Source organism: Asterias rubens, chromosome 20 (genome assembly GCF_902459465.1).
Source record: "Asterias rubens chromosome 20, eAstRub1.3, whole genome shotgun sequence".
Classification (NCBI taxonomy): domain Eukaryota; kingdom Metazoa; phylum Echinodermata; class Asteroidea; order Forcipulatida; family Asteriidae; genus Asterias; species Asterias rubens.
The window spans coordinates 8,499,383-8,519,290 of record NC_047081.1 but is presented as its reverse complement, the minus strand read 5'-3'; the positions used below and the strand labels follow the sequence as shown (position 1 = coordinate 8,519,290).

The 19,908-nt window shown below is 38.0% G+C and overlaps 1 protein-coding gene across 1 annotated transcript; it reads right to left on the bottom strand.

Annotated features, from left to right (window-relative positions):
• Positions 1–3,765: 3,765 nt before the first annotated feature.
• Positions 3,766–19,618, bottom strand: LOC117304112 (sphingosine-1-phosphate lyase 1-like). Its single transcript, XM_033788611.1, has 15 exons — positions 19,239–19,618; positions 18,434–18,581; positions 17,287–17,354; positions 16,251–16,401; positions 15,617–15,696; positions 14,750–14,878; positions 13,317–13,405; positions 12,702–12,810; positions 9,642–9,740; positions 8,895–9,041; positions 7,936–8,056; positions 6,622–6,739; positions 6,228–6,374; positions 5,072–5,192; positions 3,766–4,136 (listed from the first exon to the last, which is right to left on the bottom strand). Exons 1-15 carry the CDS (start codon positions 19,287–19,289, stop codon positions 4,008–4,010), a joined length of 1,707 nt encoding a protein of 568 aa, XP_033644502.1. The 5' UTR covers positions 19,290–19,618; the 3' UTR covers positions 3,766–4,007.
• Between the last annotated feature and the right edge of the window lie 290 nt (positions 19,619–19,908).

Genomic DNA, 19,908 nt, shown 5'->3' with positions numbered 1-19,908 from the left:
CCCGTACCTGTACAGTATAACATTGATTGTCTTACACTACTGTGTGTCATTGCCATGACAACCTATGCACCAATAGGGAGGGCAGAGAGTGGTTTGACAGCGAGATGACAACCGTCAGCAAATATGGACAACCATGTTCAAACCTCAATTAATCACTGGTGGAGAAACCGTAGAGCAAGGGAGAAACCTGTACCGACATTAGCACAGTCGAGTTTTACATTAATTTGTGCTATCCAGCTGCTCCTTACAACAAAGTCTTGCTTTTCTATCATCATTTCTTAAAAATCACCAATCCTTTGCGAACCATACCAAAAACCATCATAAACGCACGACTCCACAACATTGCGAGCAGGCAATGTTTTGATAATTATGATGAGCTGACCAGTAATCGATGGAACATAATCGAGTCTGCGTACAGACCAAGCGCCCATCTTATGGTCGCGTAATTTTCTCGTTAACCAGACTTTTTTTTGGGAACGTCTAATAAATTATGCATGCATAGCAATTTGCAATATGCATGAGTAAATTTGCATGAAGGTTGACACAATTACGGAGGGTAGTTGGTTACCAGGAAGCTTGTAATACACGTGTCCTTTGGTGGTTTGACGATTGGGTCTTAAGAGACATTATTATACACACAAGCTGTATGGCTTAAACAATGCTATCTCAGAGATATTGTTTCCAAATAAGGAACACAACAACCAGCTACTGGCACCCCCCCCAAAAAAAAAAAAAACCCTCCAAAAAACACATCACACAAAAAGTAGAAGAAGTAGTAATACTGATAAAAAACAAATAAATAAATACCCAAATTAATAATATAAATTTTGTAAAAAAAAAAATAGTGAAAACTATTTTTTTCAACTTGGAGAATTCATAATATTTGTAAGAATACTTACATTTTCTTCACAAACTATTAAAAATTCTACAAAAACTACCTTTGGACTTGTCCTGTGGAAAGAATAAGCAGTGAATCAATGAACAATTAATGTTGTTAAAGTAAGAGTCACATCTTGACATTAACCACAGGAACCTAAAACACATAAACATGACATCAAAATGTTTTCAGCATATTTTATTTTGACAACTCCAACCAAAGTTTACCAGAAGTGCAGACATAAAATATTGACTGATAAAAGTAATGGTTGATTATGACAATGCTCAAACAGATGCGAACCCAGGGAAAGTTTGATTGGCTCACATGCAACACATCCCCCCCTTCTCCCATTAGTATCAAAATCAGTCTACATTAATTACAAAATAATGTTATGTAATAATAACAAAAATTGTACACGAATTCTACTGAAATATTTTTTCTTAAAGAATTGTCAACAAATGTATTTTCGCAATCGCAACTGACTGTAAACATGAATGATTATACACACTATCTTATGATTTGGTTTTGTTCTAAAAAATTATTTTTTGAATTATGCTTCATTAGTCTTTTTTCAATCCTGTATACCTTTCAAATAATCAACATGCCTTAGTTGCACATACATGTTCATCATGTATCATATCTTTTCCGAATGCATCTTCTTTTTAAACAAAACACACAAATAATTCACAATTTTAACAACTAATAAAAATCTACATATCAACCAACTGCAAACAAAAGTGAAACGTACCAAAATAATTCTTAAACAATTTTTCTTAACATAAACTTCTAACTTACTTGAGAATGTCGAATAAGTAAAATCTCTTAACAGTGCGATTCATTTGATTTTACCTAACCATAATCCTCCAATATATTTGCATAATTAAATTTAGTATTTATAATTGCATTGATCAATTCACAGGTTATTATAAAATTCCCACAGGGCTAGAGCTCCTTATCATATGACTGACTGTTTTATAATAATAATAATAATTTTTTTACTGGAAATTGTGTTTAATTGTTATGCACTCTCGAACAGGCTGGTCCTGGGGAGAGCGCAATAAGAAGTTCAATAAATTAATATTATTAATAATAATAATCTGCTTTTGTATAGCGCTTTATAAACCATGTCTCAAAGCGCTTCCACCATTATTACCCCTGATCACTGGGCCATTTCATTCTTTAAACCATCTCAGCTCCCTGTGCAGTATACAGCCTGTGCCGCCAAATATGTAGCGCACTAAGCTAAACCATGGAGGTAGATATAGAACAACCACAAGAACCATCTCTGCCCTTACAGAACACCCTTTAACCCCTGGGTGGAGAGAAGCAATTATAGTTAAGTGTCTTGCTCAGGGACACAAGTGTCACGACCGGGATTCGAACCCACACTCTGCTGAACAGAACCAGCAGAGCTGAGTTGAGTGCTCTTATACACTCGGCCACGACACCCCGTTATATGTCTTATCTTTATAATTATATCAACATAAGCCATAAAAGGAGCAGATAGTCTGGTGCAAGATTTTGAATGAGGCCGTGTCCGAAACGGCGACTTCGGCTACAGCTACGGCTAGATCGCGCGCGTCTGCCTATTCTTCAACACTGGTAGACGCGCTGATCTAGACGTAGCTGTAGCCGAAGTCGTCGTTTCGGACACGGCCTTAGTATTGGTCATTCTTTGAAAGGGGCACCCAATTAACAAAGGTCAAGATTATATATAACTTTACAGAAAAAAAAAAAGGAAATACAGCTATTTCTTTTCGTATGAGATAAACAACAAGTTTTTGGTGCCAGATCTACATTCTACAAATGAAACAATTATTAAGTTAAAAATTAAAACATTTCAAAACAATTTTTGTCATATATCTAATGTTTAAAGCCATTGGACACTTTCGGTATACAGTATTGTCCAAGGCCCACACTTCGTGTATCACAACTTCTATATAAAATAACAAACCTGTGAAAATTTAGGCTCAATCGGTCATCGGAGTCGGGAGAAAATAATGGGAAAACCCACCCTTGTTTCCGCATGTTTCCTCGTGTCATGACATCTGTTCAAAATAAATTTGTAATTCTCGCTATCGAGAATTGATATTGTTTTAATGTTTTCTAAAAAAGGAAAGCATTTCATGGAATAATATTTCAAGAGAAGTCTTTCACCATTACCTTCTGTAAACCCTGTAAGTTATTTTTAAATCTGGGAACTTTTTTTTTTTTCTGTACCGAAAGTGTATAATGGCTTTAAAGTATTAAACCACAAAGGAAAGTGACTGGGCAAATTTTAAATAACTTGGGTTTAAACTAAGACATATTTCCCTGAGTGGAATTCGAACCTGCAACCTCCGGATTAACCTGCCGGTGATCTACCAACTGAAATATCTAGCCCTCATGTTGGTAGTCACCCTAACCTATTGCTTCAATATTTTTGTTGAAGGTTTGCTAGTCAGAGGCCTGTAACTAGGGATCAGAGGTCTAAATCTCAAAATCAAATTCGTGGAAAATTACTTCTTTCTTTAAAACTACGTTACTTCAGAGGAAGCCGTTTCTCACAATGTTTTATACTATCAACCTTTCCCCATTACTCGTTACCGAATAAGGTTTTATGTTAATAATTATTTTGAGTAATTACCAATAGTGTTCACTGCCTTTAACAAAATATCATGACCACAAGAGTAACGATCCACTAAATTAAGAAATGTCTGAAACCAAGTTTGCCATAATGCTTCTTCTGTCTCCACATTGCGTGAGAGCAGATTACTGAAGCACTCCCCCTTTGAAAAAAATGGACTGATTCACTCAGCCTGACCAATTCGTATGGACTGTAAAAGGGGTAACCCTGTTTCAGCCCTAGGAGTAGGTGGCAACGGCCTCTGGAAATAACAATTGTAGCCCACACCTTGAAGTGGCCTTCAGGCCTTGTGTGTCAGGCGACTTGCATATAAAAAATAAAAAAAAAAAAACGTTTCGACCAGCAGCAAACATGCCCGCGCGGAAAAAATAGCGCAACAAACTTCTAACATGCTAACATCCAGGGAGTTATGCTGATGCGCTGTGCAAGGTGGGCGAGCCTTAATGGATATGATCATTATAGGCCTAATGATTATTCATGAGGTTGTATCACATGGTATGGTAATTACTTGTGGTGGCCATTACTGGCAGGCTCAAGATCTTCCGTACTGTAGCAAGCGTCCCAGAAAGACTTGGCGACTTCCGTGATGATGCTTCGATCTGGAATGCCTTGGGAGGTGCCGTACACAGCAGCCTGATGGTGTAAACATTAACAACAACAAATTCAAACTGGCGTAAAAACAACGACAAATTCAATAGGTCAAATCAAGTGTTCAATAATTGTTTGATTGACCATTAGTTGTTGTCCAGTCATGTTGATTGCAAATGCCGACACATTTAGTGCTTTGCTTTTTTTCTACTCAATCCCTACAGTGTAAAAAAAAGAGGAAAGTGGACATTTGGGTTTAAAAAAAGAAAAGGAATAATTGAATATACAAAGTAATCGAACCTAAAATCTCCAGATTAAAGCCATTAAACACTTTCGGCACAGGAAAAAAAAGATCACAGATTTCAAATAACTTACAGGGTTAACAGAAGGTAATGGTGAAAGACTTCTCTTGATATAATACTCCATGAAATGCTTTACTTTTCGAGAAAACACTAAAACAATTATCAATTCTCGTTGTCGAGAATTACGGAGTTATTTTAAACACATGTCATGACACGGCGAAACGTGCCGAAACAAGGGTGGGTTTTCCCCGTTATTTTCTCCCAACTCCGATGACCGATTGAGCCTAAACTTTCACAGGTTTGTTATTTTATATATAAATTGTGATACACGAAGTGTGGGCCTTGGACAATACAGTTTACCAAAAGTGTCCAATGGCTTTAACGTGCAAGCGCAAACCTTTACTTTTTACAACACCACTAAAACAGCGTGTCCCTTGTAAAAATTTATTATAATATGTCTCAGCACAGAGTGCGCTAGCCGCACCCAAACCTGTTATAAATTTCTTTGGTTGGAAGGGGGGCAGTCAGAAGCTGGGAAAATTACCTCACAAAATATTGTTTAGTTCTTGACGGAGGGAAATATCCAACAGGCAAGTTGTTTCAAAGAGATGCAGTCAGTGGAATAAAGTTGAAATAACTCTCTGTTTTATACTAAACACAAAAATCACAAAGTCTTACCGAGCCTTGACATTTTGCAGATGGGTCAGTCAATAACTCTGCTGTGCACGTCTTGACATCGTTGATAAACGATTCAGCCACGCCCGGTGTGGTGTGACGCAGGGTCAAACATAAATGGAAACTGAAAGCAAACACAAAAGCAAGATTTCAATTAAATTCAAATTACAGGCTTGATATTTGGTCCTTGGGAAAAAAGTAGGAATACTTAATAGAATACAAGGACTGGCCTACATATATTTACACGTGGTGTATATTTTACACAAGGCTCTAAACAACATTTCAGGCCATTTCAGCACAATTTTTAAGCATTTAAAAAATGCAACAATATCAGAAAACAGACTAAAATTGGAAGGTGATCGTTTTTTTTCTTTTTCAAACCATTACTTTGTTGACCACGCTTGACCAATAAACTCCATTTACCAGGACCTCAAAAATATGCAAAATTATTTGCATGAAATCCATACAAACTGCACCAACAACCTTTATTTCTCATTGCAGTACCCGCTGCTAAAAAAAAAGGATTCAAACTGCCTGTTGTTACTTGGCAATCTCGGACGTCTAGTTGCTAAGACATAGCCCTAGTGTTGGAAAGGCCTGTGATTTTTTTTTCACAGAGCTCGGAAAGTACCGAGTATACAGTACCTAAAGCCATTGGACAATTTCTGAACAGAACAAAAATTAAAAGTTCGCAGATTTACAAATAACTTACAGTCTTTACAGACGGTAATGGTGAAAGACTTCTCTTGAAATATTATTCCAAGAAATGCTTTACTTTTTGAGAAAACATTAAAAACAATCATCAATTCTCGAAATCGAGAATTCTGGATTTATTTTAAACACGTACGGAAACAAGGGTGGGTTTTCCCGTTGTTTTCTCCCGACTCTGATGACTGATCGAGCCTAAATTTTCACAGGTTTGTTATTTTATACATAAGTTGTGATACACCAAGTGTGGGCCTTGGACAATACTATTTACCGTAAGTGTCCAATGGCTTTAAACACATTTAGTTTATAAGGTTAAAACCAAAGCTAATAACCTTTATTCCCTTATTAGAAAAAAAATACAAAGTGGATGATATTTTACTGCCAGAGAGTCGGCAGGGTGTGGGTAACACAAAATAAACATGGTCAAGCTTACAATGACCTCACAACTGACCTTGGCGGGAACTGCAGATTATTCAGGCTCCAACCTCGCTTGGTCAAATCACCGAAAAGACGATAGACGTCAAAATCATTGGATCCGATTGCAATGACGCTTACTTCAGGCTCACCAAAGATGAAGATTCCTTCAACTTTTTTCAATCTAGATGAGAAAAAAAAACCAAAAAAAAAAACATTATTGGCAGTGGACACTGTTGGAAATTACTCAAAAAAAAAAAAAAAAAAAAAAAAAAAAACTTACTTGGATACGAGCAATGAAGAGCTGTTAATAGTATAAAACATTGTGAGAACAGCTCCCTCTGAAGTAACGTAGTTTTTTGGAAAGGCATCAATTTACAGTGCAGTAAAAAAGAAAACAAAAACCACGATGGGTGGGGATAGATTCTTACTCTGTGATCATGTTCCTTGTGGTTTGAATGATTTTGCGAGTGCTGTCAACGTATCCTTGCTTTCCCATGTACATTATTGTAGCCCAGCATGCTGCGATTATTGCTCCGGCACGGCTTCCTGTGTAAATGGACGACAAAAAACAAACATTTAATATCGATATAACAGCATTGATAAAGCGCACTGCAAATCACAGATTCCTCAATGCCCCTAATCACTAGAAACAAAAGCTAAATAAAATATAGGCCTACATTCCTTCCTGTGAATGGCCAACAAAAAAAACAAACATTTAATATCGATAAAAATAAACAGCATTGGTAAAGCGCATTGCGAATCACAGATTCCTCAATGCCCCTAACAATAGAAACAAAAGCTAAATAAAATATAGGCCTACGTACTATGTTGTAAAATATCCTACAGAATAGATTCTACAATTAATAATATTAATAATAATAAAAATAATAATAATAATAATATGTATTTATTACCGCGCTGAATACTACGTTTCTAAAGCACTATGGTGCTGGTGCCTTTGTATAATAAACCACGGCAACAGCACAACATACAAAGAACAAAATTTATACAATATAATCAAAACATAAGTAGAAATAAACATAAGAAAGTAAAACAATTAACAGAAAATAACAAGCTTGAGTGCATGGAGTGGGGTGACTACAAAGACTTCAATAAGTGAGTCTTCAACATAGTTTTAAAGTAAAAGTAAAAACATTAGAAAAGACAAATGTTGAATATACATTTAAACATATACATTTCTTTTGCAGAACTGAAGGCACATATTGTAGAGCCATTCAGAAACATCAGGGATTAAATAATACAACAATGTATTTTTTTTTAAAATGGTTTTGACCCACCCCAAATCTTGATTCTTAATTATGGATTGACTATCTAATATACCCTATGCCCTGAAGAACAAAGTTATGTCTCAAAGGAAGAGAAGATATTTTAGATTTTCATTTATTGATTCTTGTTGTGAAGCCAAGGACTCTCAGAGAAGCGAACTCAATCACTTTACTAGCCAAGAACCCAATGAAGACAATGGGTGCGTCCGTTTAGCTTCCCTGGGTCGACCCCCGTCTGCCCCGATATGTTCGAAATGCTTTGACGGGGCTCACCTGGGTCAGCCCCCAGTGCCCTGCTTGTGGAGTGGGTCACTTGGGGGTGACCTGAGGTGCAGGGGGCACGGAGGCAATCGCCTTCATTGCCTCTGTGAAATATCATGCTTTCCCAGCATATTTGGTCAGCTTTATGCCAACTTCTTGAATAAAATAATATTCGGCATCTGTGAATGTTTTTACCTGCGATTGAGGGTGATGCGTAGATGCCTCCCATCCAGTCAGGAGCCACGAAAAACTGACGACGCCTCATTTCCATGTTGCTGTATAGGATCACTGAGGAGCCTTTAGGCGCAAATCCATACTGACAAAGAAAACAGTAATATTTAGGGATAAAAAAGAGAGTAATGATGAAGGGATAAAAAAAGAGACTAGTGACGAGGTCTAAGATATGCCTTTGAGAACAGGGCGACTAACTGGTGTCAAAGTCCCGACTATTGATTGCTATCCAGTCGCGACTGTAACTTTTCAAATACTCGGTTATTCACGCTTACATACACACAAGTTCTAATAGATTTCATATTTAGTGCCATAATGTATCTATTGCTTAATACGATACATGTTAAAAATCTGGGTTACTAAAAACTTCCTGGGGCAAGTAAAACACAGTTTACTAGCCTGGGCCCATCTTTGTAAAGCTGATAAGCAGAAAAGACTGCTAAGCAAAAAAATGAGTGGGGCACCAGTTGCAACATGGAACTGTGGCAGATAACCAGTTTTTTTCTGGGCTTAGCAATTTTTTATGCTCTATGAAATTGGGCCCAGGTGGGCAACTCTACAAAGAGCTTAAGAATAAGCGCGAGTCCCTTATGGTTTAGTACTATGATAATACAAGTTATCACACAAGCGCGAGTGGAATAGGGAAAAATATAGCGCTTCTGCGTCCCATATCCAACGAGGCCGAAGCAAACTTGCCGCGCGACCATAGAACACACAAGATGCAGGTAGTGATATTAGCTGTGCAATATAGATTTGTTATCACCACTCCATTCTGCGAATCTGATTGGAGGATTAGCAAGTAATGATTATAGCCTACACGAACTAAGCAACATAAAACATTCCCTGTACAAGAGGAAATTTGAAGAAGTAATTTCAGACAGAGCATCAGAAATGTCTGCCAGTTTTCTCTCTTTTAAACCAACCTTGTGGGTATCGGCAGATATAGTTGTAACTCCCTTCAACCTGAAGTCAAACGGGGGAACGGGAAATCCGGCCTGCTCCATAAACGGAATGAGGAACCCTCCTAGACAAGCGTCGGTGTGGACAGGGATGTCATACTTCACTCCCAACTGTAAAGAATCAGCGGCAACATTTTTGTAAATATATTGGAGGAACAATTCTCAACAAGAAATACTGGTGTAATAAGAGGGGGGTTACGTGCCCCTACAACTGATTTCTATGGCCCACTCACTAATCTCGGCGATTCTAAGCAGGGATGCGATTTTTCGAGGTCTTGATCACGGTTGTTTATAACATGGGTCCGTGGTGATTTCATCGCACGTATTCATATCACATGACGCAAATTTGCAAATTTTTTACACAGTTGCGATTTCGTTCCCAACCACCATCGTCAAGAAACCCTGTGTGAAACAGGCTTGAGTTACAAAACGTCTGCCCATGAATGTGGCTGTGCAAAAATGGAAACTTCAGTTTTAATTGGCCAGATGTGCCCCCCCCCCCCCCCCCCTTCCCAAGAAATTGATGCAACCGCTTGTCACCCACTAAATCATTACCCTACTTTCGGCTCTGACAAGGGAAAAAAGAAACAAAACAGTTCCAAACAAATTTAATATTAATTCTCTCATTTGCCTAGTCTATCCATAAGAGCAACTACAACTGCGGGGAAAACTGACAGACAAAGTATTATTTTAGTTATTGTATGAACTCACAGCGGCTATTGCTTCGATGTCATCAAACAGTCCGAATGGGAATGCGGGTGCAGATCCAACTAACATGCACGTCTTGCTGTTAATCCTACGCTTCATTGCCTAGACAACCAGAGAAGAAAACACAAACAAATTATGAATCATCTAGAGCCAGCTAGTCGAAAAACGTTGAGACCAATTAAGAACTCACTCCGCAGTAGTGAAGTTAATAACATGAAGTCTCCTCGATCTACTTAGCCAAAGTAGTAGTCCCGGCTGATTTCCTACCTTATGCCCAGGGGCCCATCTCATAGAGCTGCTTAAGCCAAAAATTTACTTAAGCACGAAAATAGCTCGATTATTTTTCACATGTTACTGGCAAAAATTTCATGCCATATACATCGCTTATGACTGGTATTTAGCTGTTGTTTACTTAGCATAACAATTGAGTGGAGTGTTGACCGGTAATCTAATTTTACTAAGCAAGGATTTTTTTGCTTAAGCAAAATTTTGTGCTTAAGCAGCTCTATGAAATTGGGCCCTGGTAGAAGTTTATTAGCAGGACTCAGATTAAGTAGTCTCTTGAACTCTGAAATCTATTACGCGGCAGTAGAATAAAAACAAAAACAAGACCTAGTTCAAAAAAAAAAAAAAAAATCTAATCACAACAAAGTGGGTTTGATACACATGGTGTTACCGCAAACCGAATATACATTGATACCTCACCATGCATGGCTAAAATACTATAGTGATTGGACTTCAACAATGATTTGGGCTCAATAGGTCACCTAAGTAAGAAATTACTGAGGAAAAAACAACCTTGTTGCATAGGGTTGTGTTTACTGATGCCTGAGTTTTGTGCATGAAGAACCTCTCAGATTCAACATTTAGGGTGAAATTGAATTACCTCTTTCTCTAAAACTACATAATAGCTCAAAGGGGGTCGTTTCTGACAATATTTTATAACTCTCCAATGCTCTTTACCAAGTAGTAATTACCGGAGGTATACTCTCCTTTAAATCTTGTGTAATAAAAAATTAACCCTAATTGCATAATCGTTGGAAGTGTGGTTAGTCACCTCTGTAAACAACTTAAGATAACAGCCTGGCATGGGCAGTGCATGAAGGAAGAAAATACTTCCTCCATGGGCAGTGCAAGGGGAACGCCATGTTTAAAATTTCTTACATCACTTATTTTTTTTTTTTTGATGTACTTCATGTTCTAGGTTTTGCCTCCTTCAAGTTATCACTGCTTTGGACTTGGTTTTAAAACCATATTTAATTTGAATCTATACATTTCTTTGGCTGTGTTCTGGGTGAAATTGAGTATTTTTTACTGTGTCATGGTAAACAAATACGTTTTGAATGAAAGTGTTTTCTATTTTTTTCAGTTGTAAATGTTTCTAATTTAAACTCTGTATGTTTGGAACTGTCTTTTGCAGCACCAGTATTTTAGTTTTGTAAGAATTGATACTTTCATTCATTTCTTTATTTTTACCACACACACAGAAAAGTGACATAATTTACATTATATTATAATGATTAAGGAAGACATAAGTACAACAGGATTTTGTGTGAGGATGGAGGTCTCATAGAAGCATCAGCTTGTCGAGTAGAGATCCCACTCATACAATAACAAAACAAAGAACAATACAACAATATGAACGCACTATTACAACTAAATTACTACTTAAATATTGGCATAGCTAGTATAAAGTAAACTTGAGGTTGAAATAAAGAAAGTCTGCTTATAAATATTTGCTGTTTAATTGAGCTTTTTTAGTTTCCGCTTCAATAAGAATAAACTTTGTATTTTTTTTCAAAGAGGTATCCAAGGAATTCCACAGCTTAGGCCCTTCATGTTTGACACATTTTTGAGTTAGTGTGGTACGACAGCATATGGTTGATGAAAATCAGTAGACTGCCTAGATATGAGCATTGAGGTCAGGTAATATGAGTCATAATCTAAAAATGCATATCCCTTCTTTAAACATTTGTTTAACTCCCTTGATAGTGAGGTATAGGAAGTATGCTGGTTCCAAATGCGTGTTGACTTTGTGAAATCTAAACAAAGATAAAAGAAATCAACTTGATCATGATTGAAATAGCCTTATAATCAGTATCAACCTATGGAACCTGCAGATAACAACTGGTAGTTTTTTAACCTTGTTAAAAGCCATTGGACACTTTCTGAACAGAACAAAAATTAAAAGTTCACAGATTTACAAATAACTTACAGGGTTTACAGAAGGTAATGGTGAAAGACTTCCCTTGAAATATTATTCCATGAAATGGTTTACTTTTTGAGAAAAATTAAAACAATTATCAATTCTCGATATCGAGAATAACAGATTTATTTTAAACACATGTCATGACAGGGGCGAAACATGCGGAAACAAGGGTGGGTTTTCCCGTTATTTTCTCCCGACTCCGATGACCGATTGAACTTCAATTTTCACAGGTTTGTTATTTTATATATAAGTTGTGATACACGAAGTGCGGGCCTTTGGACAATAACTGTTTACCGATGTTGTGCGATTGCTTTAAAGGCACTGGACACTATTGGTAATTGTCAAAGACCAGTATTCTCACTCGGTGTATCTCAACATATGCATAAAACAACAAACCTGTGAATTTTGAGCTCAATTGGTCGTCGAAGTTGCAAGATAATGATGAAAGAAAAAACACCCTTGTCAAACAAAATTGTGTGCTTTCTTGTGCTTGATTTCGAAACCTCAACATCTAATTCTGAGGTTACTAAATCAATTTGAGGAAAATTACTTTTTTCTCCAAAACTGTGTTACTTCAGAGAGAGCCGTTTCTCACAATGTTTTATACTATCAACAGCTCCCCATTACTCGTTACTAAGTAAGGTTTTATGCAAATAAATATTTTGATAATGGAAGCCCTAAGGCGTTCAGCAAAAATATTGAGGAAAGTCCGAAGTTGTTCAGGGCGTTACAAAAAAATTCTGTAAAAAAAAAAAAAAAAAAAAGAAAACTGTCAAAAAATAGTTTGCTGATAAACACGTCATCCAACATGAAGTTGTTATCGAACAGGAAATGTGTCTGGTTTCTGGACTTACCTTGATGTTAACCTTACGGGTTTTCTTATCAAGTGGGACGTGAACCAGCCTCATGTGGAAATAGTGGGCGGCTTTGTCAAAGGCAGCGTGGACACTCATCGGCGCTAGTCTGAAAAATCATAAAACACATCATGAGGATTATGTACCCAGAGGTTTAAAGCAAACAAGGTAGTGACTGGTTTTTTATTCTTGAAAAAGTAACAGATTCAATGAGGAAAAGAAATGTCAAAGGCACTGGACACCTTTGGTAATTGTCAAAGACCAGTGTTCTCACTTGGTGTATCCCATCATAAGTAAAACATAACAAACCTGTGAAAATGTGGGCTCAATTGGTCATCGAAGTTGCAAGAGAATAATGAAAGATAAAAACAGCTCCCCATTGCCCGTTAATACCAAGTAAGATTTTATGCTAACAATTATTTTGAGTAATTACCAATAGTTTCCAGTGCCTTTAAAGGAACTTTACAGGATTGTAAAGGATGAAAAACATTATTGTTTAATTTACCCAGTCAGTTTCCCTTGTGGTTTATTACATAACAAGGTGTCTGCACCAAGGCTGATTTTTAAATCTTTGGATAAAATTATTTGTGGTCAGTTAAAAATATTTTCTCTTACATTTCTGGAAACTCAATGCCCCTGTCTCTTGCTCTTTCTCTGCATGATAAGCAAGCCATTAAGATGCTTTCAGTTCCTCCTGACGTCATCTACACATAGAAAAAAAATACATATACAACATCATAACTAAGGTGGACGTGTCGTGGCCAAGCAGTTAAAGGCAGTGGACACTATTGGTAATTACTCAAAATAATTATTAGCATAAAACCTTTCTTGGTGACGAGTAATGGGGAGAGGTTGATGGTATAAAACATTGTGAGAAACGGCTCCCTCTGAAGTGCCATTATACGAAAAAGAAGTAATTTTCCACGAATTTGATTTCAAGACCTCACATTTAGAACTTGAGGTCTCACAATCAACCATCTAAACACACACAAATTCGTGTGACATGGGTGTTTTTTTCTTTCATTATTATCTCGCAAGTTCGTTGACCGATTGAGCTCAAATTTTCACAGGTTTGTTATTTTATGCCTATGTTGAGATACACCAACTGTGAAGGCTAGTCTTTGACAATTACCAATAGTGTCCACTGTCTTTAAGAGCGCCGGATTCAAACTCTGGTATTTCTGATCAGCAGAGTGTGTGTTGAAATCCCAAGTCGTGACACCTGGATTCGAATCCCCAGCCGTGACACTTGGGACGTAAAGCTGTTGGTTCCATGTGTTGTGTAATGCATGTAAAAGAACCCAGTGAACTTATCAAAAAGAGAAGTGGTTCGCCCATGTGTTCCTGGTTTCATTGCCAGCTAATTGCGCCACAGCACATTGTCCAGGGGGGTCGTCGCTGAGCAGATAAGAGAACCGAACTCAAGCTCTGGTGGTTCTGTTCAGCAGAGTGTGGGTTTTGAATCAGGGTCGCGACACTTGTGTCCCTGAGCAAGACACTTAACTACAATTGCTTCTCTCCACACAGGGGTAAATGGGTACCTGTGAGGGCAGAGATGGTTCTTGTGATTGATTTAGCCGAGTAGTGCATAATTAATGTTGCACAGGCTGTATACTCCCAAGGGAGCTGAGATGGTTTAAGGAATGAATAAAGGCCCAGTGACCAGGGGTAATAATGTTGGAAGCGCTTTGAGACGCCCTTCGGGTGTGAAAAGCGCTTTATAAAAACTGGTTATTATTATTGGGTGGGTTCGATTAGCTTCCCTGGGCCGACTCCGGTCTGCCCCTGGAATACCCCGGTCTGTGCCCCGTATGTTCGAATAGCTTTGACTTCATTCCAGGGGCTCACCCGGGTCAGTCCCAAGTGCTGGCCTGCTTGTGGAATGGGTCACTTTGGGGCTGGCCCCAGGTGCATGCCGTCACCACGAGAGGGTGAGTGATCGTTCGATTAGCTCGTGTCAGGGGCTCACCCGAGCGAGCACCATGGGGTCGACACGGGGAAGCTAATCAAACGCACCCATTATTAAGGTAGGGTGGAAGGAAACTTACCGCTCCACATGAGTCTGATCCACCATTGAACACGGACAGGCACATTGCTACCACCTCGCCCTCCATACGGCGGATACTCGGGAACACGTCTGGGTGAAGTGGATTGCTCCACGCAAAATCTTTATATACCTTTACAGAAAAAAGATAGAATGAAGATCATTTTTAATAATATATAATATCACAGTCTTATATAGCGCACATATCTACCAAACAAGGTACTCAAGGCGCTGAGTATATATACAAACTTTCAGAAAGATAGGTTATTGCAGTGATGAATTCTGAGACCCAATTATTTAGCAACTTATAAGGGTTTACAAGGTGCTACGGCGCATACAGCAGCCACAGCCAGGAACACCGGGTCGAACCCCCTCTCTTTTCGATAAGTGCACTGGGTTCTTTTACAAGGGTTACACAACACATGGGACCAACGGCTTTACGTCCCATCCAAAGGAAGAAGCAATGGTTAAATGTCTTGCAAGTGTCACGGCTGGGGATTCGAACCGAAACACTGCTGATCAGAAACACCAGAGTTTGAATTCGGTGCTCTTAATTGCTCGGCCACGACACTTCCACGATGAAGATCATTTTAAGTCACGTCAAATTCACATTCATTATTTACTTGGCCTTGTCCCATTGTCAGAAATGGTCTGAATGATTAATCAGAATGATAATATAGGCATATTCCTTGAGTACGATTGTTCACGTTATTCAACACATTGTCACGGCCCAGCACAACCTTCTTGCGTTCCACTGGATTGCGGGCAATGCCTACAGGGGCAACCCTTTTGCACCTTTGACTTTTGAGATGCTTTGTCATTTGCATTTCTGTTCAAGATGACACAAACATGCACTTGGAAAATACATTACCTTAGCGCACAGCTCAGATAAATCGTCTGTTCCTCCATAGACACAGCCGGACACTTTGCCAGATTTCCAATCTATATCGTCTGTCAAACAAAATGGATTAATAAGAAAAACTAGTTAGAAGGAGTGAGAGACAACAACAAAAGTCTGAAATGAGGATTTAAATTTAAGAAGGTATGTTGAAATGATGGCATTTCCACTTTTTGGTAACCCCTGGTGGCTTAGATTTCACCGAGCATTTTAAGAGCAGTATCCTCGTCACTAGAGAAATAGGTCAAGGTCAAAGAGCAGGCTTTCTTTAAATGTGGACAAAATCAGCTGATTTTCTTCACCAAGCTGACTTAATAAGTCTGATTTCAGCTACAAGTCTGAAATTCCTCATCACTGAGTAAGATAGTAAACCCGATCACGTGGGGGGGGGGGCACTATGTGGATTGGGTTTTCAGTGCCTACTGCATGGTTTTTTCCTGGAATAATTGTCTGGGGTTTTTTCTCCCACATCTCAAAGTGAAACTTCCTTCCTTGTCTCCTCTCCATTGGGTTCTTGGCTAGTACAGTTATTAAGTTTTGCTTTTCTGAGAGTCCGTGACTTCACAACCAGAACAAATGAAATAAAATGAAGTTGTCATCATCTTACCCATTGCTTGGTATCCCGTCTTGATTCTTTCGAGAACTTTATCTTCCGATAAACCTTTCTCAGGTAACGTCTTTATGTACGTCTCCCCTGGCTTCATCTTATTCAGGCTGTGCGCAACGGCGTAAGTTGATTTCTCAATTTCTTTCCGGATCTATGAGTGATTGATGGGATAAATTAATCTCAAAGTAACAACATCACAGGGTTCTCTTTCCGGATTTTGTTCACAACTGGGGGGCATTCTGGACCCAAAGTTTTTTCTAAGCCAATGGATTGAAACAAGGTCCACAGAATGTCTTCAACTGAATGGCAATTAGAACTTAAAGGCACTGGACACTATTGGTAATTACTGAAAATAATTATTAGCATAAAACCTCACTTGGTAATGAGGAGCTGTTGATGGTATAAAACATGGTAAGAAACGGCTCCCTCTGAAGTAACATAATTTTCGAGTAAGAAGTAATTTTCCACGAACTTGATTTTGAGACCTCAGAATTAGATTTTGAGGTCTCGTAATCAAGCATCTGAAAGCACACAACTTCGTGTGACAAGGGTGTTTTTTTTCTTTCATTATTATTTCGCAACTTTGACAACCAATTGAGTTCAAATTTTCACAGGTTTGTTAATTTATGCATATATATGTTGAGATACACCAAGTGAGAAGACTGGTCTTTGACAATTACCAATAGTGTCCAGTGTCTTTAATTGGGGAACAGCAAGCAGTCCAAAACAACTCATTGAATGAAATTTTCACAGGTTAAATATTTATACAATGTATAATTACATTTATATAGGATTTAAAAACTGGAACGGCTTCCAAAACCAAAGGTAAACTTTGCCTTTAAGATTTTAAATTCTAAAACCTCAGCAAACATTTAAAAAAAAAGAATAAATATTGTTGGTCTTCTTAAAAAATACTCTTGGTCCAGTGAGGTTTTAAACTAAAGGAACTGTGGTCTAGTGAACAATACCCCCCCCCCCTCAAAACCAAAAGTTAATCCGGTTTGTTAATTCTCACCACAACAATTGATAAACCTACCATAGATCTGACGATAGGAAGGCTGCGAAAAAACTTGAAGAAAGATGCCTTTATTCTCTCCGGTAATGCTAGGGGGAAAAAAAAAAATGAAACACAAATCAAAGCATAAAGTCAGAATTGGTGAATGGACGTCATGAAATCAAAAGCGCAAACTTTGTGAGTTAAGAATCTTCTGGATCAATTATACAAAAAACCAATGTGAGGTTTGTAGTAGCACCATGTGTAAATCTCTTTTGAGTAGTGTCGGTTCTGAAAAAGAACTTGTGGTTGACAACTCAACATTTCGATCAGTACGCTCTGAATGTCTTCAGAAGAAAAGAAGATGACAAGCAGGCCTAAATGCAGGCCTTGTATGCTCCATTTTGTTTTAAAGGGCAAGGGCACTAAGGCATTTTCTCCTCGATAAAGGGCACCGTATGACTGAAGAAATTGTAAGTTTCTTCTGGAGCATTTCAAGGGCAACCAGGCAATGACTACACCTAGAACTATGACATTCGTTCCGGTGGAGACGATCGCAGATCAAGCCTCCATGGTTCTAGGAGTATGACATACTATGCATTGAGGCAATCGCCCCTGTTGCCCTATAAATCAAAGTATCGGGCCTGAGACAGTGTCAAAAGTTGTACACAACTAGTAATAATAATAATATCGAAGTGTTATATAGCGCACGTATCTACCAAGCAAGGTACTAAAGGCGCTGAGTATATTGCAAACTTTCAGAAAGATAGGTAATTGCAGTGATTAATTTTGAGACCCAATTTTTTAGAACCTTATAAGGGTTTACAGGGTGCTCTACGGCGCATACAGCAGCCACAGCCAGGAACACCGGTGCGAACCCCTTCTCTTTTCGAAAAGTGCACTGGGTTCTTTTAAGTTTTACATGCGTTACACAACATATGGGACCAACAGCTTTACGTCCCATCTGAAAGACGAAGCAATGGTTTTGTGTCTTGCTTTTAAAGGACACAAGTGTCACGGCTGGGGTTTCGAACCTACACTCTGCTGATCAGAAACACCAGAGTTTGAATTCGGTGCTCTTAACCGCACGGCCATGACGCTTCCATAAAAATAGTATCACAGTCTGATGACAGAAAAAACAGCAACAAGTAAATTTTTTGAGAAAACAAAACTGAACAAGTCAACTTACTTCGAAGCGGGTGTCTCAGCCAATTGTAGAACCAAGCTAAGATTATCGTAATTCCTACACTGATTGAAATCAGTTGCCATGGCTCAAAATCAGAGCAAAGTTCATTGACCTTCAAACGAGCATCTTCAAGATGGAGTTTGGCAACTTCCTGTTGAAAAAAATAAGACATAAAGTGAAAATAAATGTCCACTCGTCAAGTTTTAATGCTCGGTTCTCTGAATCTGAAAATGTCACTTTGGCCTAAAAATTCTCTGTGAAAGTTTGTTGTTTCTCCACTGGAACCATGGAGCTAGTTCGTAGTATAACTAAGAACTTCGCACGAAGGAAAACAATTAAAAGAAGAATGTTTTATTTATAATATCATTATAACAAAAGGGAAATGAAGTCCAACATCCATTAATTCATTTTAACAAAATTCAAATAAATCCCTTAAAAAGTGGTGGCTGGATGTGAAAATTTGTCCTTTTTATATTCCTTTAATTCATAAAGATTGGTGCAAGAGCATTTGTGACAAATCCTATTGTTATTGGCAGTCCATTCCTTACTTTTTAAAATGTAGACAGGAAATGCCAAACTAAAAAATAAAATAATTGTTTTTAACAAAAAGGCAATGCATCCATTCCTGTGCATTAAAGCCTACACTACAGTAAGGCATAATGCAGATTTGTCCATTTCATATTTTGGTCTTCTTAAAAAAAACATTCAATCAATATGGATTTGGAAATAAAGTGAATTGAAATCAAATATTATGCCTAGAAATAGAATTGAAACACAAAAAATGACAGATTTCCATGATTTTACTCACCGTGTATTTCCAAAACACCTCTTCAACATCTGCTGATGTAACACCATCCATTTTCACTGAAACAATTCCCCTGATTATCTGGTACGTTACAGTTTGTGTGTTCTCAAATAAGATAGCTGATTTTCTCTACAAATGGTTACGACTACTACACAGTCGGAATCTCCCGCAGTCGACAGTACAAAGAAAGGAGAAAATTGATAATTCAAGTTTGAACAGAACCGTACCACACAGACACAATGTAGTGTTACATGATTTTGACTCGTGACCACTGGAAGAACAGGGAGAGGAATTTCCTAATCCACACTGCCGGTCAGCGAACAATAGATTTTTTTTTACAAAACAATACGATGACTGTACTCTGTGGTTCCTTTCGAATTTATTATTACACATTCTCAAGGGAAGTACAGTAGATAGTGTGTGCAGCATCATGCATGTGACCTCTATTCACGAACTTTACGGAAGGGGGTCAATAAACTTTAAAAAGGCACGGTGCCCGTTCCCATTGCTGCCCTTAAAACCTTTAAGATAAGTCTGGGTGATAGACATCGTTTTATAACCTACTATATGTCGTAAAGAGGGCGCTGTTTATAAAAGTTTCATCTCGAACTTTGTTATAAAATAATTATTAATCATAGAGCTATATTATATTATGTTGGGCTACATGATGTAA